This window comes from Haematobia irritans, chromosome 3 (assembly GCF_050003625.1).
Source record: "Haematobia irritans isolate KBUSLIRL chromosome 3, ASM5000362v1, whole genome shotgun sequence".
In the NCBI taxonomy this organism is placed as follows: Eukaryota; Metazoa; Arthropoda; class Insecta; order Diptera; family Muscidae; genus Haematobia; species Haematobia irritans.
This window is the reverse complement of record NC_134399.1, coordinates 199,500,069-199,523,635: the sequence shown is the minus strand read 5'-3', so window position 1 is coordinate 199,523,635 and position 23,567 is coordinate 199,500,069. Positions and strand designations below refer to the sequence as shown.

Sequence of the window (23,567 nt, the reverse complement as noted above, 5' to 3'; positions counted from 1 at the left end):
ATTTTATTTCAATAGAAAATTTTGTCAAAATTTTATTTCAATAGAAAATTTTGTCTGAATTTTATTATATAAATTTTTTTTCAAAATTTTATTACAATAAAAAATTTTGTCAAAATTTTATTTCTGTGAAAATTTTGTCAAAATTTTATTTCTATAGAAAACTATGCAAGTACGTCTTAGCTGGAGAGGAATATATATTGCAAAATCTACCAAATCATGAAGAATTCTACCAATCTACCAAACAGTAAAACATCTACCATCTTTGGTAGAATTCTACGAACTGTGGCAACTGTGATACCGAGTTTGAACGGCGTTTCACTTTGCGCGAAAACCACAGGAAGAACTTGGAAACAATCATAAATGGCACCAAGATTATTGAAAAGGCGTAACACGCTGCTAAAAACTTTTGAATGTTTGGTCGAAATTGAGATTGAACCCATGACCCTTTGTACACTGAAAAAACAGTGAACCCATCAGAAAGAAAACTTTTGATTAATTTTAGAAAAATTTTGAATATTTTTAGAAAATTTTAACTAAACAGTATTACAAACGCTGGCATCACGCCGATATCACAAAAATAAGTAAATATTTTTCGACAAAGAAAATTTGTTAAAGAAAATTTTGTAGTTTGAAGGAAAAAATTGGAGTTCAAAATTGCAAGAATGTCTTTAGTGACATACGAAGTTCATGATAGACGCACTTGTAGTAAAATTTACAAATTTAAAGAAATAATTAACTATTTTGTAAGAAATACGAATTTAGTAAACCTTTATGCTTAATTTGTGTATAATTTTTTAGTTAATTTAACTAACGTACACAAAAAATTATTAGAGTAAAGGAAACAAACATAATAATTCCTTGAACTAAAACAAAATTAAATTGGCTTTAGTGAAATAGAGAGTTCAAAATTTTTTGAGTGTATGCATGGCGCCACGATGGCTCTCTATTAGCATGACGGGAGTGATGACCGAAAATTATTTGTAATTTTCCAGTAATTGTCTTATTAATGGTTGGTCAAAATCAATACTCAGTGGTATCAGCAAACCTGCTACTACAGCAGCTGCATCTTTGTAAGTTTGTGAATTCATAGAAAAATTTGGCTAAAATTATTGAAAACTAAAGTCTACTACTTCTTCTATTTCTATCGAGTAGAAGTTATTGCACAAGAATGCAAATGTTTCCAACCCACAAAACTTCTTTCAGTTAATTTGTTCGTTTTTTGCTTTTATCACCATTGAACGTGATGCACCAAGAATTTTAAATTCTAAATGTTATATAACGAATTTTATAATCATCGGAATCTAAGAAAGTATTTAATAAAATATTTTATTTGTAGGTGTTGGGAATGATTGTTTATTTTCGATTTCCGTAAAATTAGTTGTTTGTTTAGTTTAATGGCTTATTGTAGTATTAAATGTGGCATAGAGAAAAACTGGAATAGGAAAACTGTTGTCGTAGGGATCAATCAAAAAGTAGTTTGTTACAAAATTAGTTAATTTTTCCAGTAAATAAAAAACAATATATTTAAAACCAAAAAAAAAAAAAAATAACCCCTTCCTCCCAAACGAAATTTTAGACAAAAACCATCCATTACCACACTGAAAAAAATCATGCCCGGTACTTAAAATGGTATTGATTCCGAGCCAATGAAGCGGAGAATACAAGTAAGGATACTTTTAAGACGCAATTCTCTTTTAAATTTGGGTTTTGTGTACTTGAAGCAAATTTTAATTTTTCGCTTTTTCAGCTTTGTTTCTTCATATGCTATCAAAGTCCTTTAAAAACTAGTTAACGACAACTTTATTTTCCAAATTAAGTCTCGACTTCCAGTACAAATTATGCTATGTTTCAAGTAAAAAACGTTTTTAAAATAAAGTTTTGAAAAGCATGTCCTATTTTTGAACGATTTTTTGCTTTGTAGTCAAGATGCAAAAAGACAACAAATTTAAAGACAATTTCATTAAATTTAAAGAATTTTTCTGAATTATTAAAGTCAAGTACACCTTAACCCAAACATTTTTTCATTCATGTTATGATACCCATTTTTAAGTGAAATCATTTAATTATAAGGACAATACGACTTCATTGAAAAGTTTATCGACTTTTGGACAAGGAAAAAAAAACTTTATATTAGAGAAATGCGTCTTCTATGCTAAGCAAAATTTGCATTCGTATTTTAAAGACATGAAATCTTTGACCCCACGACAATATTTTTCTCAGTGCAAGATGCCAAATCCGGCCAAAACAGTACGGATCAACCGTGTTTCTTCAGGAAAGGCAGCAGACGTTTATTCAAACACTCTTTCACGTAAATTTCTTGGTTGTCAGTCCCGGAAGCTATGAAAATGCTGCTTTTCAAGCCACAGGTACAGATGGCTTGCCAAACCAGATATTTCTTTGCGAACTTTGACAGTTTTATGTGCTTGAAAATATCTGCTACCTTTCCCCTTCCTTTTGCCGTATAAAACTCCTGTCCCGGAAGCTGCTTGTAGTCGGCTTTAACGTAGGTTTCATCGTCCATTACCACGCAGTCAAACTTCGTCAGCATCGTCGTGTACAGGCTCCGGGATCGCGCTTTGGCCGTCGTATTTTGTTTATCATCGCGATTTGGAGTCACTACCTTCTTGTAAGTCGATAGTCCGGCTCGTTTTTTGGCTCGATGCACGGTTGTAGACGATAACCCAGCTTATTTGCGGCATCTCGAAGAGAGAGAGAGTTTTAAATTTTACCTTTCGCCTGGACGGAGAATCGAACCGAGGACCATACAGTTTGTAATCCAACACACTATCCATAGGGCTACGTAGCTGTTATAGTCATCAATACACGCTCACAAAAAATCGCTTCTGTAACATATACTCCCAAACATATTTTGCTTCAAGCATATATATTTTTGGGTATTGCCCAAACATTTATATGTTTGATCTCTTCCAATATATAATATGTTTGAAAGCATATTGGTCTAAACAATATATGTTTGGGTAGTCTAAGTTCCAAACATTTTGTATTTTTGCATCTAAATTCAATAATGTTGTCTTCCAAAAAACAATATGTTATTATGTGAACATATAATATGTTTGGAAGCATTTTGCACCCAAAAATATTATATGCTTAAAAAAAATTCTCCCAAACAATATTGTGTTCAAAATTTTATTTATTTATTTATATATTTACAATCATAATGAATTATGAAAATAAACAGGTAATATAGGTGCTAACAACATAGGTTTTCGACCTGAATGCTCAAAATTTTGTTTCTGCCTAATTGTACATTCCCCCACATCTTTCTCACTTCCACGAGATTTTTTAGTTCTTAGCACCTTTTTCTGTAATACAAACATTGTAGAAGAAATTATTCAATTTTATAATTTTTTTTATTTTAATTTTACCTTTTGCCGGACGGGGATTCGAATAGCGGACCACACAGTTTGTAAGGATCAAAGAAGTAGCTGATCAATTGCCCAATGAAAAATAAAATTTTAATTTTGTAATAACAAGCAACAACCACCAACTTAATTGAATATCGCTCCCAGTTAAATAGCGCTCCAAGCTACTAAACACATATATGTTTATAGGCTATTTCTAAATTAATATATGTTTGCATCCAAGCATATTATATTTACAAACATTTTATGTCCCAAACATAATATGTTCTAACATATTAACATATATGTCCCAAACATGTTATGCTAGTTTATGAACATTATATGCTTGCACTCAAAAATATTGTGTTTAAAAATTTGTGTTCCAAACATATAATGTTTATAGCCAAACATATGAAAAACAGTCTTTTTCATCCGTGTATAGAAATCAAATTTTGACCAAAAAAAACTTTGAATAAAATTTTTATAGAAATAAAATTTGGAAAAATTTTTTATAGAAATAAAACTTTGAAAAAATTTAAAGAAAAAATTGCAAAATTTTCTGTGAGTATCAGTGGCATCAGTATGAAAAAAAATTTTCAGAAAATTTGCTATAGAAATAAAATTTGACAATTTTTTCATATAGAAATAAAATTTTGAAAAAATTATCAATAAAATACAATTTTAGAAAAATTTTTGTGTAGTAAATAAAATTTGCAAAATATTCTACAGAAACAAAATTTTGACTAAATTTTCTATAGAAACAAAATTTTGACTAAATTTTCTATAGAAATAAAATGTTGACAAAATTTTCTATAGAAATAAATTTATCAATAGAAATAAAATTTTAAAAAAATTTTTGTGTGACAAACAAAATTTTGCAAAATTTTCTATATAAATACAATTTTGCAAAATATTCTATAGAAATTTTGACTCAATTTTCTATAGAAATAAAATTTTGACTAAATTTTCTATAGAAAAAAATATTTCTATAGTAATAAAATTTTGAATAAATTTTTTATAGAAATAAAATTTTGACAAAATTTGCTATAGAAATAAAATTTTGATAAAACTTTTTATAGAAAACATTTTGACAAGATTTTCTATAAAAAACAACTTTGAAAAAATTTTCTGTCGATATTCCACATATGTATATGGCCTTAAAATAAAATTAAAAACCAATTTCGAGTGTTCGAAATATTTCAAAAAAAATTGATATGGGCATTAAAATGGATCGATCCAGCCCATCTGCTAGTCTAACATTCTAGGAAACATAAAAAGATAGCCGTAATTGGAAGTTGATTTTCATTTACAATCATGCTGTACATTGATCGAAAGAATAACGCAATGGAAACTAAATTGCGTAAAAACTTGCTTAGTTACAAAAATGTGAAGTGTTTTAAAAAATTTGATTTAGCCGGAGCCGAGCAAAATTTTTACGACTCCGACTCCGACTCCAACAAAATCTTCAAACTCCGACTCCAAGACTCCGACTCCGGCTCCACAGCCCTGCATACTACTATATTAAATTTTTACTATGAAACTGTAAAGTGTGTCTTATTAAAGACTTAAAGTCAGAAAAGAACATTGCTTGATATAAACGAAATGGACTGTGGTGTTGGTTCAAAAACAATTTTTTTATTGAAAAAATAAAAATTTTGTACCAAACGATTTTTTTTTTTTGGTGATAAAAGTTTAAAATTTTCGAAGGAATTCAAAAAATATCTAACAAAAGTAAAATGTTTTCCGTACCCGTTTTCCAAACGTTTTTTTCTTTGCGTGTATGGTGGCTTTAATTTAATATATAATCCGCCCGGCTTTCTTTAAATTTAACAATAAAATTTATTAATAATTATTAATAAATGGTTTCCACAAATTAAAAATTGTCGATGATTGATATGAGCGTAAATTTCAAGAGTATTACCTTGATAATTTGCTAAAAAAAATGTTCCATCACTTTGATTTGCCCTTCGGCTATGATTACTGCAAATATGACAGTTTTTTGAATATGCTTAATGTCTAACTACAGACGTCAACAAGTTGTTAAACTAAAAGGCTTATTATTTGTCTTCCATATTTATGTTAACCATCAACATTTTATATAGTGTTTTGAGTATATTCAACTTGTAATACTATTATACCCTAAAGGTATTAAATTAAATTAAATATAACAAATATTCTTCAGTTTAAGTTCAAGATAAATCGCATTTACTTAATTCCTTAACAAAAAAAATTTTCAAATGTTAAACAAACAAAAAATTTAATCCTCCAAGGAAAATATCACACATAAATTAGCTATTTTTCTTAATTCATTAAAATTCTCAAGGGCTTTAATTCCATATCTCATGGACTAAAATTATGCGGTATACCCAAAAAACAAAACAAGACAACAACCACAACAAAATGTTTTAAAAGTGGTCCATAAAATATTATCATGAAATTTAGTGAGTCGATTTATAGTAGACGATATAAATGTTTTCTTCTAAAATTTATTTTTTTTTTGATCTTATAAATATTTTCATGTTGGGCCCTTAGCATCTGTGGGTTAAATGGTGGTCTGTCTTTGTCCTCTAGACATTGGTGCAGATCTTTACATTCAGTTTCGATATTCTTAGACTGACTACTCTTTGTGTACTAAAGAAATGATTATTGTGTTTTTTTTTTTCTGTCAAACAATGGACTATCATTCAAAGCAGACACTATAAAGTGATTATAGTTCAAATACCGTATAAATTCATTGTGACACTTCTTTTCCAAGTGTGATGACATTTCATTGTTGAACATTTATCGAGAATTGCATTACTCATGATACTCGTATTCTACCGAGAAAGAATATTGGCTGTGTAGTGATATATTTATATATTTTTCTCGTAGAGTCGAAGTCAAATTCATATAGACTTTTCGTTTTAAAGAAAATCGACTAATCAAACATCTTATAAAAACTATATACAAAAAAGTATATACAACAATAAGTTCTACCGGGCCGAATCTTAAATACCCACCACCATGAAACAAATATTATAGTTTCCTTTGAAATTTCAGGTGGGTTTGATGACAGATATGACAGTTCAATCAGTACACTTCCCGAAGATAAATTTAAAGATTTTACCTATGAAGACTATATCAGATTCAGGATTTATAAGAACCATTTTTGTTTGAGCTTTACAGGAATCATTAACATCACTTGTATGTGTGTAAGAAAATTATGAAATAACGCCTTGATTTGAAATCTAAAATCTGGAGATTTTCACCCCCATTATTTAAATGATTACGAGAAGTAAAATGTGGAGATTATGCAATCAGTTTCAAGCAATTTTCATTATCAGTGCGCCTTCTATACTCTCAAGAAGTGAAATCGGTCTTTATAGGGGCCTACCAAATGGACCGATAAAAACTATATCCGATACAGCTTTTTTGAGTCTAAAATACCAGTATATTTACAATTTCATGCAAATCGAAGAAAAACTACGGTTTGTAGAAACCCAAGGAGTTACGAGTATGCACAGAAAAAAAAGTGTCTCGTAAATTTAAGAAGATTTTTACAATAATTTATTACAAGCATTTTCCAGAATTTTAGTTCATTTTTCGTATCTTTAACGAAAATTAACTACTCGAAAGGAAATTTTACAAATTTTAAGTAACAATCGTTTAGTTCATAGCCTACAAAATACGATGGAAATTTCCTTAAAAAATTTCTTAACTGGTAGTTGATAATTCTTTCGTCATACTATAAAACTACTTATGAAATGTAAAATACTTTCTAAGTAATAAGTGTAATTTACTATAAAGAGTTTTTGTATGAGAAAATATTTTTTTACGAAAATTGAACTTGAAAGCGGATAGCAATTTCTTACTGGCAATTCCTATAGTTAATAATAGTTGGTACAACATTTCTCAATGAAATATTTTTAGTTCACATGTAGTTAAATTTATAGACATTTTCGTCAAAAATGGGTAGATATCACTTCATGAAGTTTTTGCTAATTTTAAGTTAAACGTTTCATCGTTCTTATACTGATATGCATTTAAGAGTATTGTTTTTAGAGTAAATTGTGGACAGATGCGATGAACTAGTGCATAGTACAGAGATCTTTCTCGACAAAGTGGAATATGTTTAATGTAAAGATGATGTTACTTGAAATTTTTTTTGAGAGTGAGAGCATGCAATGCAATAATGAGAAATGGTAGCGAGTGATGGGGATGTTGTGTATATCTGAGCGTGGGGTTGTTTTTATTTTTGTTGTTTCGGTGGTTTGTGTGTTTATTATTCGCGAATGGTTTATTTGTCTGGATGAGGTGTTGTTTTCAATGAAGGCACATGTGTTTTTGTTGTTGTAGAAATGTTTTGGTTTTGCTTGGTTTTGTTTGGCATGCTTCAGTTGTATAGTTGGCGTTGGCGTGGGCTGTTGCACCTTTTTAGCACGTATGTAACAAGGGAATATAAAGGTATGGAATATTTTGGTTTTTTGAGACATATATTGGTGTTTGTTTATTAAAACTTTTAAATGAAAGTTATTAATATTTTAGCGATGAGGTGGTGTACAATGGCGAAGTGATGATCGGTAGCTTAGAAAAAAGTTATTAAGAATGTTCAATATTTAAGAAAAAAATGCTGAAATGGAAAGTATTAAATATTCAATTTCTGAGTAACTCCAGATGAATTTGGAAAATTGTTTGTTACATCTCAGCGTATAGTTTAATGATAAATAGGTAAGTGTTCTTTTTTCAATGTGGTTTTCTTTTAAAAAAAAATATTTTTTATGTATATTATTATTTGCTAATTATTATTATTATTATTTTTTTAACCAGTTTCATGATTTTCTTTGTTGTAAAAAAATATTTAATTTAAGAGCAACCCCAGATGGATTCGGGCACATTATTATATTTCTCCTCAGCGTATAGTTTAATAGAGAAGTGGTAAGTTTTCTTTTAAAAATTGGCTTTCTTTTCACTAGAATATTTACGTTTTTATGACGTTTTTATTATCAAAATTACAGGTTTTTAATACCTTATTTTAGTATTACTTTAATCAAATATTTTTGGAAACCAATTTAATATTTTTAATGTAAAAAAACAAATATTTAATTTCAGAATAACAATTTGGAAACATTTTTATGAATTGGTAAGCTTTCTTTAACATTCTTTTAACCAGAATATTTACATACATTTTTATGCATATTATTTCTTTAATTAGATTTTTTGGAAACCAATTTAATGATTTTTTATTTAATGTAAAAAATAAATATTTAATTTCAGAGTAACCCCAAATGAATTTCGATAACTTTTTAACCTCAGCGTACATTGTAATAGAGAATTGGTAAGTTTTATACTAAAACTTTGGCTTTCATTTAACAAGAATATTTATTGTATTATGTCCTTCACATCGATAACAACACAATTTTATGAGTTCATATATTACTTAATTCATTATTTCTCTAATTGTTTCAGGTACAAACTTTATGAGGTACGTTTATCTAAGAAAAGTTGAATTCCTTACACCATTTAATAAAACGCCCCCAAATATGGTAAGTTACAAGCTAATTTAAAGAGCTAAAAAATTATATTTTATTACATGCTAATTTTTAACAATTTTCTTTATTCCTTCCATTTTTTCAGCAAGATATGTGAAAAATATACTTACGATGAATAAAAAAACTAAGGAAAAGTCAAAATGTCAATAAAGCGAGTTAAAATAAACTACTTCCTTGTTCCACGTGGTCATAATTTTTATTCACAAAAACATTGTATTAAGAACTTTCATCATAAGTTTTTATAATAAAGTACTTTTGCTTAAAGAAAGTTTAATTTTATTGTATGAAAATTTTCATAATAGTAAAACGGTTTGTTGTTCCTTTAATTATTTAATTTCTCTGTACTGTGGAATGATTGATTTAAAAATAGTTTAGTCGTCGACATTTTAAAGAGACTGTTAACCAATTTTTATTATCGGGTTTGCCAAAAAATAAGCAAGTAAACCAAAATAATACTGACTTTTTAACTTGGTAGGGGTATATAAATCTTATGGTGTTGTAAAAATGAACTAAAATATAATGTTATGGATTAACTAAAATTTAAGAGAATTATAAACTACACAAGTTGAAAAAAATCTTAAGGGCTAAATCATGGTCAATATTACTACAGTTTAGTTCATTTTGCAATGGAAAAGGGTTCACTGTTTTTTCAGTGTGCACTAACGTCCCAGCAAAAAAGTGCTTCCAAAAGAAGTGAAAAAGTCAAACGACACAGGTTGATTTTCTATTTTTTTTGGGAATTTTAATTTTCCAAAACTTAAAATTTCACATAAAACGGCCTAATTCCGTACTTTCTAAGACTTGTCCAAAAGGATTGCATCGGAAGTAGGAAAAACTTGATGGAAATGTTTGTGGAACAACTTCCAATTCTTTTTGCTGGGGTATAATACCCTGTTCCATAGTGGGTCCCAAGGTATAATTAATTGATCTAATTAATTTTAATTGAATTGGTTTCAATCACGAAAATGGCAGTATCAATCACAGAATAAATTCAAAAAAAATATAATTTACAAAGAACATAATTGATTTTTTTCGACACTTTCAATTAATTAATTTATTTCTTATTATTACATTTTAAAAAAATTTAATAATAAAGTAGTGTTTTAAATACCTAATAAGGTTACAGACGGCAAACAGTTTTTTAATTGATGCAGTTGATTATTTATTTAACTTGACTTCTTATTTTTTTCTGACTGACTTATTTTTTTTTTTTTAATTAATTAAAATTCTAATTTTATCAATTTCTTGGAATTTTGACGTTAATTTCCAATATGGGTTAAACAAGTTTGCTAGTTTTGTTGTGGGTTTCAGCTATCAGATGAGCAGTTTAGAAATCATAGCAACCTGAAGTTGGTTGCAATACATATCAACCGTAATGTATAACATTCATTTCAAAGTAAAAAGGTCTTTTTACAATTTAAAATTAATTTTTAAAAAATATGACAAAAGACTAAATATTTCAATTAAAAAATTCATCCCAGAAGAAGTTGGAAATCACTAACGAAACGTCGGATGTAAATATGAAATAAAGTCTTTTTATTTGCATATTGAAAGCCCATTTTAGAACAGATCTAAAAATAACCACAAATAAAAACAAAATCAATGAAAAACATTTTTTATGACGATTGTAAATAATATTTTAATTTAAATATCCTTATTTTAAAGAAATCTGCCCTTCACGTAGAGCCAATATTTATACCCTGCGCCACACTATGGAACAGGGTATTATAAGTTAGTGCATATGTTTGCAACACCCAGAAGGAGACGAGATAGACACATGGCGTCTTTGGCAAAAATGCTCAGGGTGGGCTCCTGAGTCGATATAGCCATGTCCGTCTGTCCGTGAACACTTTTTGTAATCAAAGTGTAGGTCGCAGTTTTAGTCCAATCGACTTCAAATTTGGCACAAGTATGTGTTTTGGCTCAGAATAGAACCCTATTGATTTTGGAAGAAATCGGCCCAGATCTAGATAGAGCTCTCATTTATATCTTTCGCCCGATACGGTCCCAGAAGCCAGAGTTTTAACCCAATTTGGTTGAAATTTTGCACTAGGAGTACAATTAGTAGTGTAGTCAAGTGTGCCAAATTTTATTGAAATCGGTTCAGATTTAGATATAGCTCCCATATATATCTTTCGCCCGATATGGACTAATACGGTCCCAGAAGCCAGAGTTTTACCCCAATTTGGTTGACATTTTGCACTAGGAGTACGATTAATAGTGTAGTCAAGTGTGCCAAATTTTATTGAAATCGGTTCAGATTTAGATATATCTCCCATATATATCGTTTGCCCGATTTACACTCATATGACCACAGTGGTCAATCTTTTACTCCGATTTAGTTGAAATTTTGCACAGGGAGTAGAATTAGCATTGTAGCTATGCGTGCCAAATGAAATTTATATGAAGTATATGATTTTTTAATACTTGGTCGGGGAAAAATAAAAGGGCACAGGGAGATCTCATTTCTACTCAAGTAGATACCGTGAAACTTTTCCAATTTACTTTTGTGATATTCGGAAGGGAAGAGGGGCGTCCCCTTGCCCTGCTGTTTAAAACTTGGGCTTCTAATTTGCTTGAGATTTTCTGGGACGTCTACACAATATACGCTATATTATTTTTCGATATTGGGACGGGGAGGGAGACCTCCTCTAAAACTGAAAAAAAAACTAGAATTCTCAAGTTTACGTGAAATTTACAAAGGCCGTACGGAATGGTTATGAAATCAATATGGTGTAGTTCAGTTTTGGGTATTTGGACGAGAACCTTCTCCTTGCCCCTCACTATAAAACTTGAAGGAAAGTTCACAGATTTTGTAGGAAGTTGCAGAGAAAGTGACGTCCCTTTACAAAAAATATAGCAAAATCTAAACTTCTCCGATTTGCTTGAAATTGGGAGATACAGGGTACATGATTTTTCGATGGCAGGTTGGGGAAGGAGAATAGTGAAGTTTGGTAGTTTGTGAAATGAATATAGGGTACGTGAACCTACGATATCAGGTCGGGGAGGAGCGAAGGAGGGGGGTTCCCTTTTACCCGATTTTCTTGAAAATAGAAAGTAGAGAATTGTCGACAAATGGGAACTCGGTACATAATTTTATATGTTTGGGAAAGGCATGTTCTCCGTGTCCAACACTTTAGAAAATGTTAATATAGTAAATTTTTAAATAGTTTTACTCTTTCCGATTTATGGGACGGTATGTTGAGGAGAAATATATCTCTCCTTGACAAACTACGCTTGAAATTCACAGGAAATGTAGAAGATTGTCCAACGATTGGAATAAAGAACAATTAAAAAACAAAAAAATTGGTTGAAAGTGGACATCCCCTGCCCGACGTTTGTAAGGCCGGTCCGTTTTACATCTGCATAACCGCCATATTTCTGTATATAAACGAAAAAACAAGTAGTCCATTTTTTTGGAAATGTACGGGACCCATGTGTGGGAACCAAGGAGTGATTAATCAGTACTCCAGACTTCGCCTGACCCCACTCTTTAAAAGAGTTCAAATCTTTTCGAATTTGTTTTCAGATCGAAGGATATGGTTGACTAAGTTAACGAAAATATGCTTCGGGGGGCGCAGCGAAGCGGGCCGGGTTACGCTAGTTTCTGTATATTTCTTAAGAAATGGGTTCCAAATTGTATGTAATTTATTTTATATCAATATTTGGACGTTTAGAGTCGATAAATACCTCGTAGACGGTCAAACTGCAATTTAGTGAACATCTTCCTTCTAAGTAAGTAAAAATCCAGATTTTAGGAAAATTTGCGAATGCTTACGATATTATATCGGTAGATCGGTCAATATCGATAAATCGACAGATGTAAAATTCCAAACGTTGCTCTTGAAATATCAAGGGCACGTTCGTGTAATACAAATCAAGCGCATATTTGCCACAAAGATATTTGAAGTACCATAAAATAATTCACATGAGTTAAAATGCGATTAGTTTCAATGAAAGCTTAAACCTTCAGCTAATTGGTGAGCTATGTAAGAGCAAAATTGTCACCATGAATGAATAACAAAATAATGCTGCTGTGATTTCATTCCATGTGTAATTAACACATGAATATCCATGGAAACAAATGCCAAGGGAAAATAATTCTAGTTCACATCATGCATAGTCGTAGGCAAAAATAATGTATAGAACACAATTTTGTAAGAGCATCATTATTTTTTTCTAAACAAAAAAATATCATAACGTAAAAAAACTAAATCCAAATAAGTAAAGTTGTTTATGCAAAATCTGTAATAAATTTGTATCAATTACTTTATTGCTTGTTGTTTTTCATATTGTCGTGGACCATGAACGTATGATGAATATTGTTTAATATTGCGTATAATTTATATTATTTATTTCTATCAATTATATTGCTTATACGCCCTATGTTTTTTTTTTAATTACATATTTTTATTTTTATTGCAGATTAGTCACAATATTTAAGAGAAAATGGCGAACGCAGGTTACACATGCATCAGAAGGACATTTTGTTGGCTCAACATACTTTTGTGGGTAAGCATAAAAAATTTCATGTGAAAAAAACTATGACGATACCTAACACGCAAACTTGAATGTTTTCAAGGTGTAAATTGGAAAAGTGTATGTTTGGTATATATTCAGGTGATCATGAATTGAATACAATGCGGTAATCCATCTCTTGATTGAAGAGTTGAATTTTCTCTTTGAAAACAACAGGTCATCTACGGATGTATTAACGCATGGCACGTAATTCCACCTTAAAATCTAGCAAAATTTCCAATTTAACTTAAAACAAACTGTACCATTTGAACCGGAAGATCTATTTGTAGCCCTGGTAGTCTTATATACTTGTTTTTAAATTCGTTCATACTACCCTTCATTTTGTATATATTTTTTATTTATTTATATATTTATATTTAGTACCCTGCCATATTCATATAGAAAAACTTTTACCACATATTTCGTAAAAAGACTTTGTGGGCAATCATTTGAAAAATAAATACTTGAATTGCTCTTGAAGTTATGTCTGCAAACTTTTTATTCACTTATGAATGTAAAGTAGACAACCAACGGCTGTAAAGTTTTTAACCTGTTGATGGTGGTGACACTCATCGTAATCATCATCATCATTATCATGAGCATCAATGTAACAATCGTATGAGCATCGACCATTCTCATAGAGTCAACCACAAAGAGTACACATTGTTGTCAAAATCGTCTACTAGGGAAATTGCATTGTTTACAAGTTTTCGACATATTCTCAATAATGTTCATTCATACACAGATACGTACATACCTGTACTATACTAGTATATGAATGTAATTGTGTATAAATGCAAAAGTTGTAAGTGTTGCATTCGTTAACAAGGAGATGTTGAGTAGTTTTGGGATAACTACTCAACTACGAGAAAGAAAATTAATTGAATTATTTAATTATTAGTTTAAATTAAATAAAATATTTATTTAATTTAAGTTAATCGGGTGTGTCACATTATAGGGATTCTATGCAGAAGAGCGTTAGGGTTGTAGTAGGTTCAATGGGCATGTTCTCTTGAAGAAAGAGGAAGTAAGCTCAAAAGAAACCCAGCCAGCTTCACTCAAATCAATGGTTTGACATTGGCAAAGGAAAAGTGAGATGTTTGTACATAAATTTATTAAGGCAAAGTCGACTATCAAAAACAAAAAACTAAATTTAATTAATTTGTACTATTTATTAATTCTTAATTTGTTTCTAACCTATTTGAAACAATTTTAAATATCCTATTAAAAGTATGAAAACAGCGAGTTAAAAAAAAATTGACTCAAATGAACTTCCGGTGCAGTTAAAATAAAGGACATCTGTGGGAGGACATTTCTGGAAATGCTTTTAAAGTTGTGCCTTTAGAAGAACTTCCAATTTTTTTTTTTTGCTAGAACCTACTGCAACCCAGCAAAAAAAAATTGGGCATGTTCTGTAAACTTTGGCAAAAGAAAAGGAAAAGTGTTTGTACAAAAATTTATTAAGGCAAAGTCGACTATCAAAAACTTTTTTTTGTACTTTTTGCCCTAAATGTAAACGTTTCTCAGATATGAACTTAACTGTAAAAGTTATAAAGAGCGGACATTGAAGAAATAAACATATTCCAAAATGAGGATATTTTAGTTTTTATTACAGGATATTAACATTTTGAGAGGAATATTGTCTATACTACATTCGTCCGCAAATGTGATTTTTTTTCCGCTGCACTGAGCAACAGTGTATGTTATTACAAGATAGTGTATATATTTGAAATGCCCAGAAGGAGATAATGCTTAGAGGTGACCACTGAGCCGGTTGCCCCAGTTGGTATAATTTTACAAAAAATTGTAAATTTTCTACTGTTTTTTAGATTGGTAGAATTCTAGATTTTTCTAGATTTTGCAAAGAGGTACTTGTTCATTTTTTCAAAAAAATTCCTATAGAAATACAATTTTGACAAAATTTTCTATAGAAATAAATTATTGTAGAAATTTTTTTATAAGAATAAAATTTTTCCTATAGAAATAAAATTTTGACAAAATTTTCTATAGAAATAAAATTTTCGAAAAATTTTCTATAGAAATACATTTTTGAGAAAATGTTCTATAGAAATATAATTTTGACAAAATTTTCTATAGAAATAAAATGTTTACAAAATTTTCTATAGAAATAAAATTTTGAAAAAAAAAAATCTATGGAAATAAAATTTTGACAGAATTTCCTATAAAAAAAAATTGAGAAGATTTTTTTATAGAAATAAAATTTTATTCCTTTTGTTTTGTTATTTGCCTGATTCGACTTCCGAAGGAAACGTATTGCGAAGAAGGAAACGTATTGCGAATTTTATTGAAATGCAGAAAACCGGTTATCCGACTGTAATTGAATCCGATTAACCGGTGTCGGTTTTAGACACCCTTATGCTATGGCGGCGAAAGGAACGCAAAGCCCATTGAGACCTAGTGGCCTGAGTTGGAAAGAAAACGACAACACTATACACAGAAAAAAATATTTTAAAATTAGTTCCAATTAATAAATTGCCCCAGTTGGTATAATTCTACAAAAAATTGTAAATTTTTTACTGTTTTGTAGATTGGTAGAATTCTAGATTTTTGTAGATTTTGCAAAGAGGTACTTCTTCATTTTTTCAAAAAAATTCCTATAGAAATACAATTTTGACAAAATTTTCTATAGAAATAAATTCTTGTAGAAAATTTTTTATAAGAATAAAATTTTTCCTATAGAAATAAAATTTTGACAAAATTTTTTGTAGAAATAAATTGTTGACAAAATTTTCTATAGAAATAAAATTTTCGAAAATTTTTCTATAGAAATAAATTGTTGACAAAGTGATCTATAGAAATATAATTTTGACAAAATTTTCTACAGAAATAAAATTTTGGCAAAATTTTCTATAGAAATAAAATTTTGACAAAATTTACTATAGACATAAAAATTCGGCAAAATTTACTATAGAAATAAAATTTTATCAAATAAAATGTTGACATTTTCTATAGAAATACAATTTAAAAAAAAATTCTACAGAAATAAAATTTTGACAAAATTTCATATAGAAATATAGAATAGGTTTGCGTAATTGGATCCGATTAACCAGTGTCGGTTTTGGACACCCTTATGCTATGGCGGCGATATGAGAAGGGAACGCAAAACTCATTGGCCTGAGTTGGAAAGACAACGACTATGCACAGAAAAAAATATCTTCAAAATATTTCAAATTAATAAATTGATTGAAGTTGAAAATATAATTAATAAAAAAATAATTTAATTTAATAAAAAAAAAAAAATATTTTCATTAAAAATTAAAATTTAAGTTGAATTTAAACGGATTTTTTCGGGACTACACTATTCAATGCTTAACTAAATTTTGACTCAAAGCCAAATAATAATCCAAAATATTATAATCGGAAAATTGATAAGAAAGTATAAACTCATATTAATTAATAGAAAATTAGTTAAAAAATTATAAATAAACAAAAAATAATATGATTGATTGCCTTAATTTAAAAATTTTAATTTTTAATTGAACCGATTAAATAAATACTTGAAAGAACTTATTTAATTATGTTAGTGAAGTATATTTGTTATATCAAATTAATTCTTTGATTGATACTAACATTTTCGTGATAGAACCAATTTCAATAAAAAAATAATTGGATCAATGTATTTCGTGAATATAAGTATGTAAATAATTTTCAAACAATTTTTACTATAATTTTTTTTTTATTTAATTTATATTTTAGTTACGATGATTTATCACAATCAGAAGCTCAAAATATCGTTTTCTTTATAATTTTAATTGGAAATATGTTGGTTATAGTTTTCTTGTATAGACTCATTTTCACGTGAGCAATAGTATAAAAATTGCATGAAAGCATATCATTCGTCTAACAATCAGGTAAATAGACAGCCAAGGGATCTAGTTCCAATTTTATGGAAATTAAATAAGGTATAATTGCAGAAAATCTACTTCTACCAATAAAAGTTGAAAAGTCGAATTTTCCCTGATTATAACATTCGGGATGTTTGCTTTTAAATTCTCTTTCATTTCATAATTTTTTTTGTGTTTCTGTAATTCAAAGTTGCCTGTCGTCAATGTGAATAATTTTGCAATTTTCTTAGTGTTGCAATACACTTAATTTTTATAACAATTAATTAAAAAAAAAACGAAATTGTAACGGAAACGCATAATTGTCTGGTGAACTAGATTTTCATATAAAAATCGCATGACTACTTTAGTTTTGGTTTTCTTTATTTGTTTGAAGATTACCACGATGTATCATCTCAACTTCATACGGATTTGGTTTCACCATTTAACAGGTTTGAGCTTACTTAGCGAAAGCAGCCAAAAAGAGATTTTTGGCAATTTACTTCTTTGTATAAATAAATTATTTTTATTGATCTAGGAGACATGGTTGTCCGTTCATTTATTTTTTAAAGCGTTCTTTAATATGAAGATGGTTATCATTTACATTTTTTTATTTTTTAATATTCGTATTTATATAGGGATTTTTTTGCAAGAGCGGTCCGATAAAAACATGCCCAACATGTTTGTGCCACATTTTATTTAAGCCCATGTAGTGTCACTTTTTATTTAAGGCCTTTTTAGTGCAATAGTTTTCGTAAATTTTGATCCCGAATTCCTTTAAAATTACGGATGTCATTAGTGTCTTAAAATCGAACTAATGCCGCTTTTTTGTTGCCACTAAATGCCATACGTTTTACATTTATATGCCACCTATTACCATATTGTGCCACCGTTTAATTAGATTTTTTAATACAAGAGTTTTCGTAAATGTTTAATCTTGAATATCTTTTAAATTATCAATGTGATTGATCTCTTAGCCATAAAATCGAACTAATTCCACCCTTTTGGTGCCTTTAACTGCCATATTTCTTACATTTATATGCCTTCATTTTGCTATATTGTGCCACTTTTTAATGATTTTTTTGGTGTGAATGTTTTTGTAAATTTTGATCCTGAATCCTTTTAAAATTACAGATATGATGAGTACCGTAGCATAAACTCGAACCAATACTATAATTCTGAGCTCTTTGAAAAACATATTATTATCGAGCTTACAACGCAACCACGGTTGCCGTTCGAGCCAAAAATATTATACCGAAATTTGAAGAAAATTTAACAAAAAAAATGTTTCTTCAAAGAAAGGATGAAATGACTTTAAAGAAAATATAGTCAAAATTTTATTTTTTTTTTTAATAATTTCATTTCTATACATTTTTTATAAGAAATTTCGTTAAAATTTATTTTCTATAAAAAATATTGTCAAAATTTTATTTCTATAGAAAATTTTGTCAAAATTTGATTTCTATAACAAATTTCGTCAAAATTTTAATTGTATAGAAAATTTTGGCAAAATTTTATTTCTATAGAAAATTTAGTCATAATTTTATTTCTATCGAAAATTTTGTCAAAGTTTTATTTCTATAGAAAATTTTGTCAAAATTTTATTTCTGCAGAAAATTTTGTCAAAATGTTATTTCTGTAGAAAATTTTGTCAAAATTTTACATCTATAGAAAATTTTGTCAACATTTTATTTCTTTAGCATATTTTGTCAACATTTGATTTCTATAGAAAATTTTGTCAAAATGTTATTCCTAAAGAAAATTTTGTTAAAATTTTATTTCTTTAGAAAATTTTGTCAAAATTTTATTTTTATAGAAAATTTTGTCTACATTGTATTTCTATAGAAAATTTTATCGAAATTTTATTTCTATAAAAAATTTTGTCAAAATTTGATTTCTATCGAAAATTTTAACAATATTTTAATTCTATAGATAATTTTGTCAAAATTTTAATTCTTTGGACAATTTTGTCAAAATTTTATTTCTATAGACAATTTTGTCAACATTTTATTTCTGTAGAAAATTTGGTCAAAATTTTATTTCTATAGAAAGTTTTGTCAAAATTTTATTTTTATAGAAAATTTTGTCAACATTTTATTTCTATAGAAAATTCTGGCAAAATTTGATTTCCATAGAAAATTTTGTCAAAATTTTATTTCTATAGAAAATTTTGTCATAATTTTATTTCTATAGAAAGGTTTGTCAAAAATTTATTTCTATAGAAAGTTTTGTCAAAATTTTATTTCTATAGAAAATTTGGTCAAAATTTTATTTTATAGAAAATTTTGTCAAAATTTTATTTCTATAGAAAATTTTGTCAACATTTTATTTCTATTGAAAATTGTGGCAAAATTTTATTTCTATTGAAAATTTTGTCAACATTTTATTTCTATAGAAAATTTTGTCAACATTTTATTTCTATAGAAAATTTTGTCAACATTTTATTTCTATAGAAAATTTTGTCGAAATTTTATTTCTATAAAAAATTTTGTAATAATTTTATTTCTATAAAAAAATTGTCAAAATGTGATTTCTATAGAAAATTTTGTCAAAATGTTATTCCTAGAGAAAATTTTGTTAAAATTTTATTTCTTTAGAAAATTGTGTCAAAATTTTATTTCTATAGAAAATTGTGTAAAAATTTTATTTCTATAGAAAATTTTGTCAACATTTTATTTTTATAGAAAATTTTGTCAACATTTTATTTCTATACAAAATTTTGTCAAAATTTTTATTGTTATGGAATATTTTATCAAAATTTTATTTCTATAGAAAATTTCGTCAAAATATTATTTCTATAGAAAATTTTGTCAAAATTTTATTTCTATAAAAAATTGGCAAAATTTTATTTCTATAGAAAATTTTGTCGAAATTTTATTTTATTTTTATAATTTTGTCAAAATTTTATTTCTATATAAAATTTTGTCAAAATTTTATTTCTATAGAAAATGTTGTCAAAATTTTATTTCTGTAGAAAATCTTGTCAAAAATTAATTTCTATAGAAAATTATGTCAAAATTTTATTTCTATAGAAAATTTTGTCAAATATTTTTTTTCTATAGAAAATTTTGTCAAATATTTTTTTTCTATTGTAAAAAAATACGTATATTTAAATCTAGACCGATTTGGGCAATTTTCTTCAGATTGTCAAATATTTTTATTCTATAGAAAATTTTGTCAAAATTATATTTCTTTAGAAAATTTTGCCAAAATTTTATTTCTATAGAAAATTTTGTCACAATTTTATTTCGATAAAAAATTTTGTAATAATTTTAGTTCTATAGAAAATTTTGTCAAAATTTGATTTCTATAGAAAATTTTTGTCAAAATTTTATTTCAATAGAAAATTTTGTCAAAATTTTATTTCTATAGAAAATTTTGTCAAAATTTTATTTCTATAGAAAATTTTGTCGAAATCTTATTTCTATAGAAAATTTTGTCAAAATTGTATTTCTATATCATTAAATCTGGTGCCATTTCATGTAAGCTACGCTATATAACTGGCTAATCAAAGTCATTCTTCGTAACCATTTTTTTTATTCCACATAACTCCTTTGTCATTATTTTTGATTGGCTTCAATACTATTGTCTCAGAATGATGCTTATGTCATATTCCCAAAGACCGCTACTGTCTGTCCATTGTATATTTGTTACAAAAAAGAATTTGAGAAATTAAAATTGGTGATTGTCAACAACTCTTACCGTAGAGTATGTAGATTTTAATTTAATGACTTTCTCGACCATCTGGACAAACGAAAACAAAAAAAAAAACATTACCAGTTGGACATAATAAAAAAGTCGCCAGACATACGGTACAGTGAGAGTCTCATTTGTATATTCGAGCAAAAACAAAACATAAATCTTAAATCTTATTACAAAGATAGTTTTATGACTTTATGGCACTTTTTCTAAATCTTTGCACGCAACAACTTACCTTACCCGCCTCTCTTCGCCAGAGGCATAATCATATTTTAAGTTGCAATAAACAGAAAACGTTCGTTGGTGGATTTCCATGTCCAAATCCATCTTCAGATGTGTTAATGACACAATTATTTGAATTTTTCAAAAGACAAAAAAAAGAATACAACAGTCTATTGGAAGTCTCAAAGCGAAAAAAATAACTTTCAATTATTCGAAACAAAACCGGTGGTGTTGACAAAGATTTGTTGTTATACGCACGTCTTTGTGAATGCATATCGCTGCTTAAAAATAAACATGGACAATTCTTTGCCAATGGACAGACTTCTTTGCCAATGGTAGACTCAACTGGAATGGATGAGACGATTTGAACGTGTATTTGAATTTTAATTCAAGCTTGCTACCATCACTGTCATTGTCGTTGATGTTTGACTTAATTTTGCTAGAGACAAATTTTTCACGTTACGTTCCGAACACCATTTCAAATTTGAACATTTTTGATAATTGGTTGGGAAAATAAATATGTATAGATGGGGGGGACTAAAACATTTCCCATAGGTTAAGACAAAGGTTTGTTTGTTTTGAGATAATGATATATCCGGTAGAACAAAGGTAGAGTTTATAAGTACTTGGGCTGTTGAAAATGGATTAGTTTTATTTTTTGTAAAAGTATAAAAAATGGTCTAATTAAGATTGTTTATTTGGACCGTTTTAATTGTTTTAAATTGGGGCGCCACGAAATAATTTACCGAAATTGGGGACTAATTCCATTATGAAGTATGTCCTCAAAATCGTTTGTGAAATTATTCCCCATAACATTCAATAAATCCTGAAAACCTTTAGGGAAAAACATCTCCAATATTTTTGGGACTTATTTCGTAAAAACATGACACGATAGAATTTTATTTAAATTTACTATTTTATTATTTTTACAAATTTTTTTTTTTTGAGGAATATGTAGCAACAAACTTCAGTTTGCAGTTATTGCGATACTGGCAGTGTTGTATCGGGTCCAAAAAGTGGCAGAAAAAAACGGTAACAATACCGGAAATGAGCCGAAACTGTAGGCCAGATTTGATCGAAAATCAAGCTGCAATGTTAAAAACCTGCTCGTGAGCTAAACATATTGCGAGAACTGATGCTAAACATATTGTAAAATCAGCTTGGGCCAAAAACATTGAAGTTCCAAAAAGTGCAAGTATTTCACTTTCCAGAGGTGTCCACTTTTCAGAGTGTCCAAGTTTGTCACTGCCATTTATACTCTCCTCCTCATACTCCATAGCCTTTAGCTGGTAAAAAAAATAAAATTTTCTATTTGATTTGAGAGAAGTGTTCCAATTGTATATAAGGCAGGGAGCCACCGTGGTGCAATGGTTAGCATGCCCGTCTTGCATACACAGGGTCGTGGGTTCAAACCCAGTTTCGACCAAACACCCAATTTTTTTTTCAGCGGTGGATTATCCCACCTCAGTAATGCTGGTGACATTTCTGAGGGTTTCAAAGCTTCTCTATAAAAAGGAGGTTCCTTGTCATTGAGCTTAACATAGAATCGGGCAGCACTCAGTGATAAGAGAGAAGTTCACCACTGTGGTATCACAATGGACTGATTAGTCTACGTGAGCCTGAAATATCGGGCTGCCACCTAAACTAACCTAACCTAAGGGATGATAAATTATGTTAACGAAAACGTTCTAAAAATGTACTTTTCGAAGCCAAAATGTGCTTAAATTATATAATATCAAATTGAACGACTATTGTAAAAGAATATGTATATTTAAATCTAGACCGATTTGGAAAATTTTCTTCAGATTTTCTAAAAATAATCTTATTTTTACAAAATTTTATCTCTAGAGAAACTTTTGTCAAAATTTTATTTCTGCAAAAATTTTTATAGAAAATTGTATTTCTATAGAAATTTTTATCACAATTTGATTCTATAGAAAATTTTGTCCAAATTTTATTTCTATAGAAAATGTCAAACTCTTATTTCCATAGAAAAATTTTATTTCCATGGAACATTTTTTCACAATCTTATTTCTATTGAAAATTTTGGCAAAATTTTATTTCTATTGAAAATTTTGTAAAAATTTTATTTTTTGCGAAAATTTTGTCAAAATTTTATTTTTATAGAAAATTTATTTCTATATAAAATTTTTTCAAAATTTTATTGCTATAGAGCATTTTTTCAAAAATTTATTTCTATAGACAATTTTGTCAAATTATTATTTCTATAGAAAATTTTGTCAAAATTTGATTTCTATAGGAAATTTTGTCAAAATTTTATTTCCATAGAAAATTTTGTCAACATTTTATTTCTCTAGAAAATTGTTTTTCTATTGAAAATGTCAAAATCTTATTTCTATAGAAAATGTTAAAATTTTGTTTCCATAGAAATTTTT

General features: G+C 28.2%; 1 protein-coding gene across 2 annotated transcripts in view; it reads left to right on the top strand.

The window, feature by feature from the left end:
* Tsp5D (Tetraspanin 5D) overlaps nt 1–23,567 on the top strand; it is a 43,069-nt gene that overhangs the window by 5,243 nt on the left and 14,259 nt on the right. For both annotated transcript variants that reach the window (XM_075302183.1, XM_075302182.1), the window contains exon 2: nt 13,316–13,402. In XM_075302183.1, coding sequence (XP_075158298.1) covers nt 13,340–13,402 — 63 coding nt within the window. In that variant the 5' untranslated portion in view covers nt 13,316–13,339. The remainder of the gene's footprint in view (nt 1–13,315; nt 13,403–23,567) is intronic.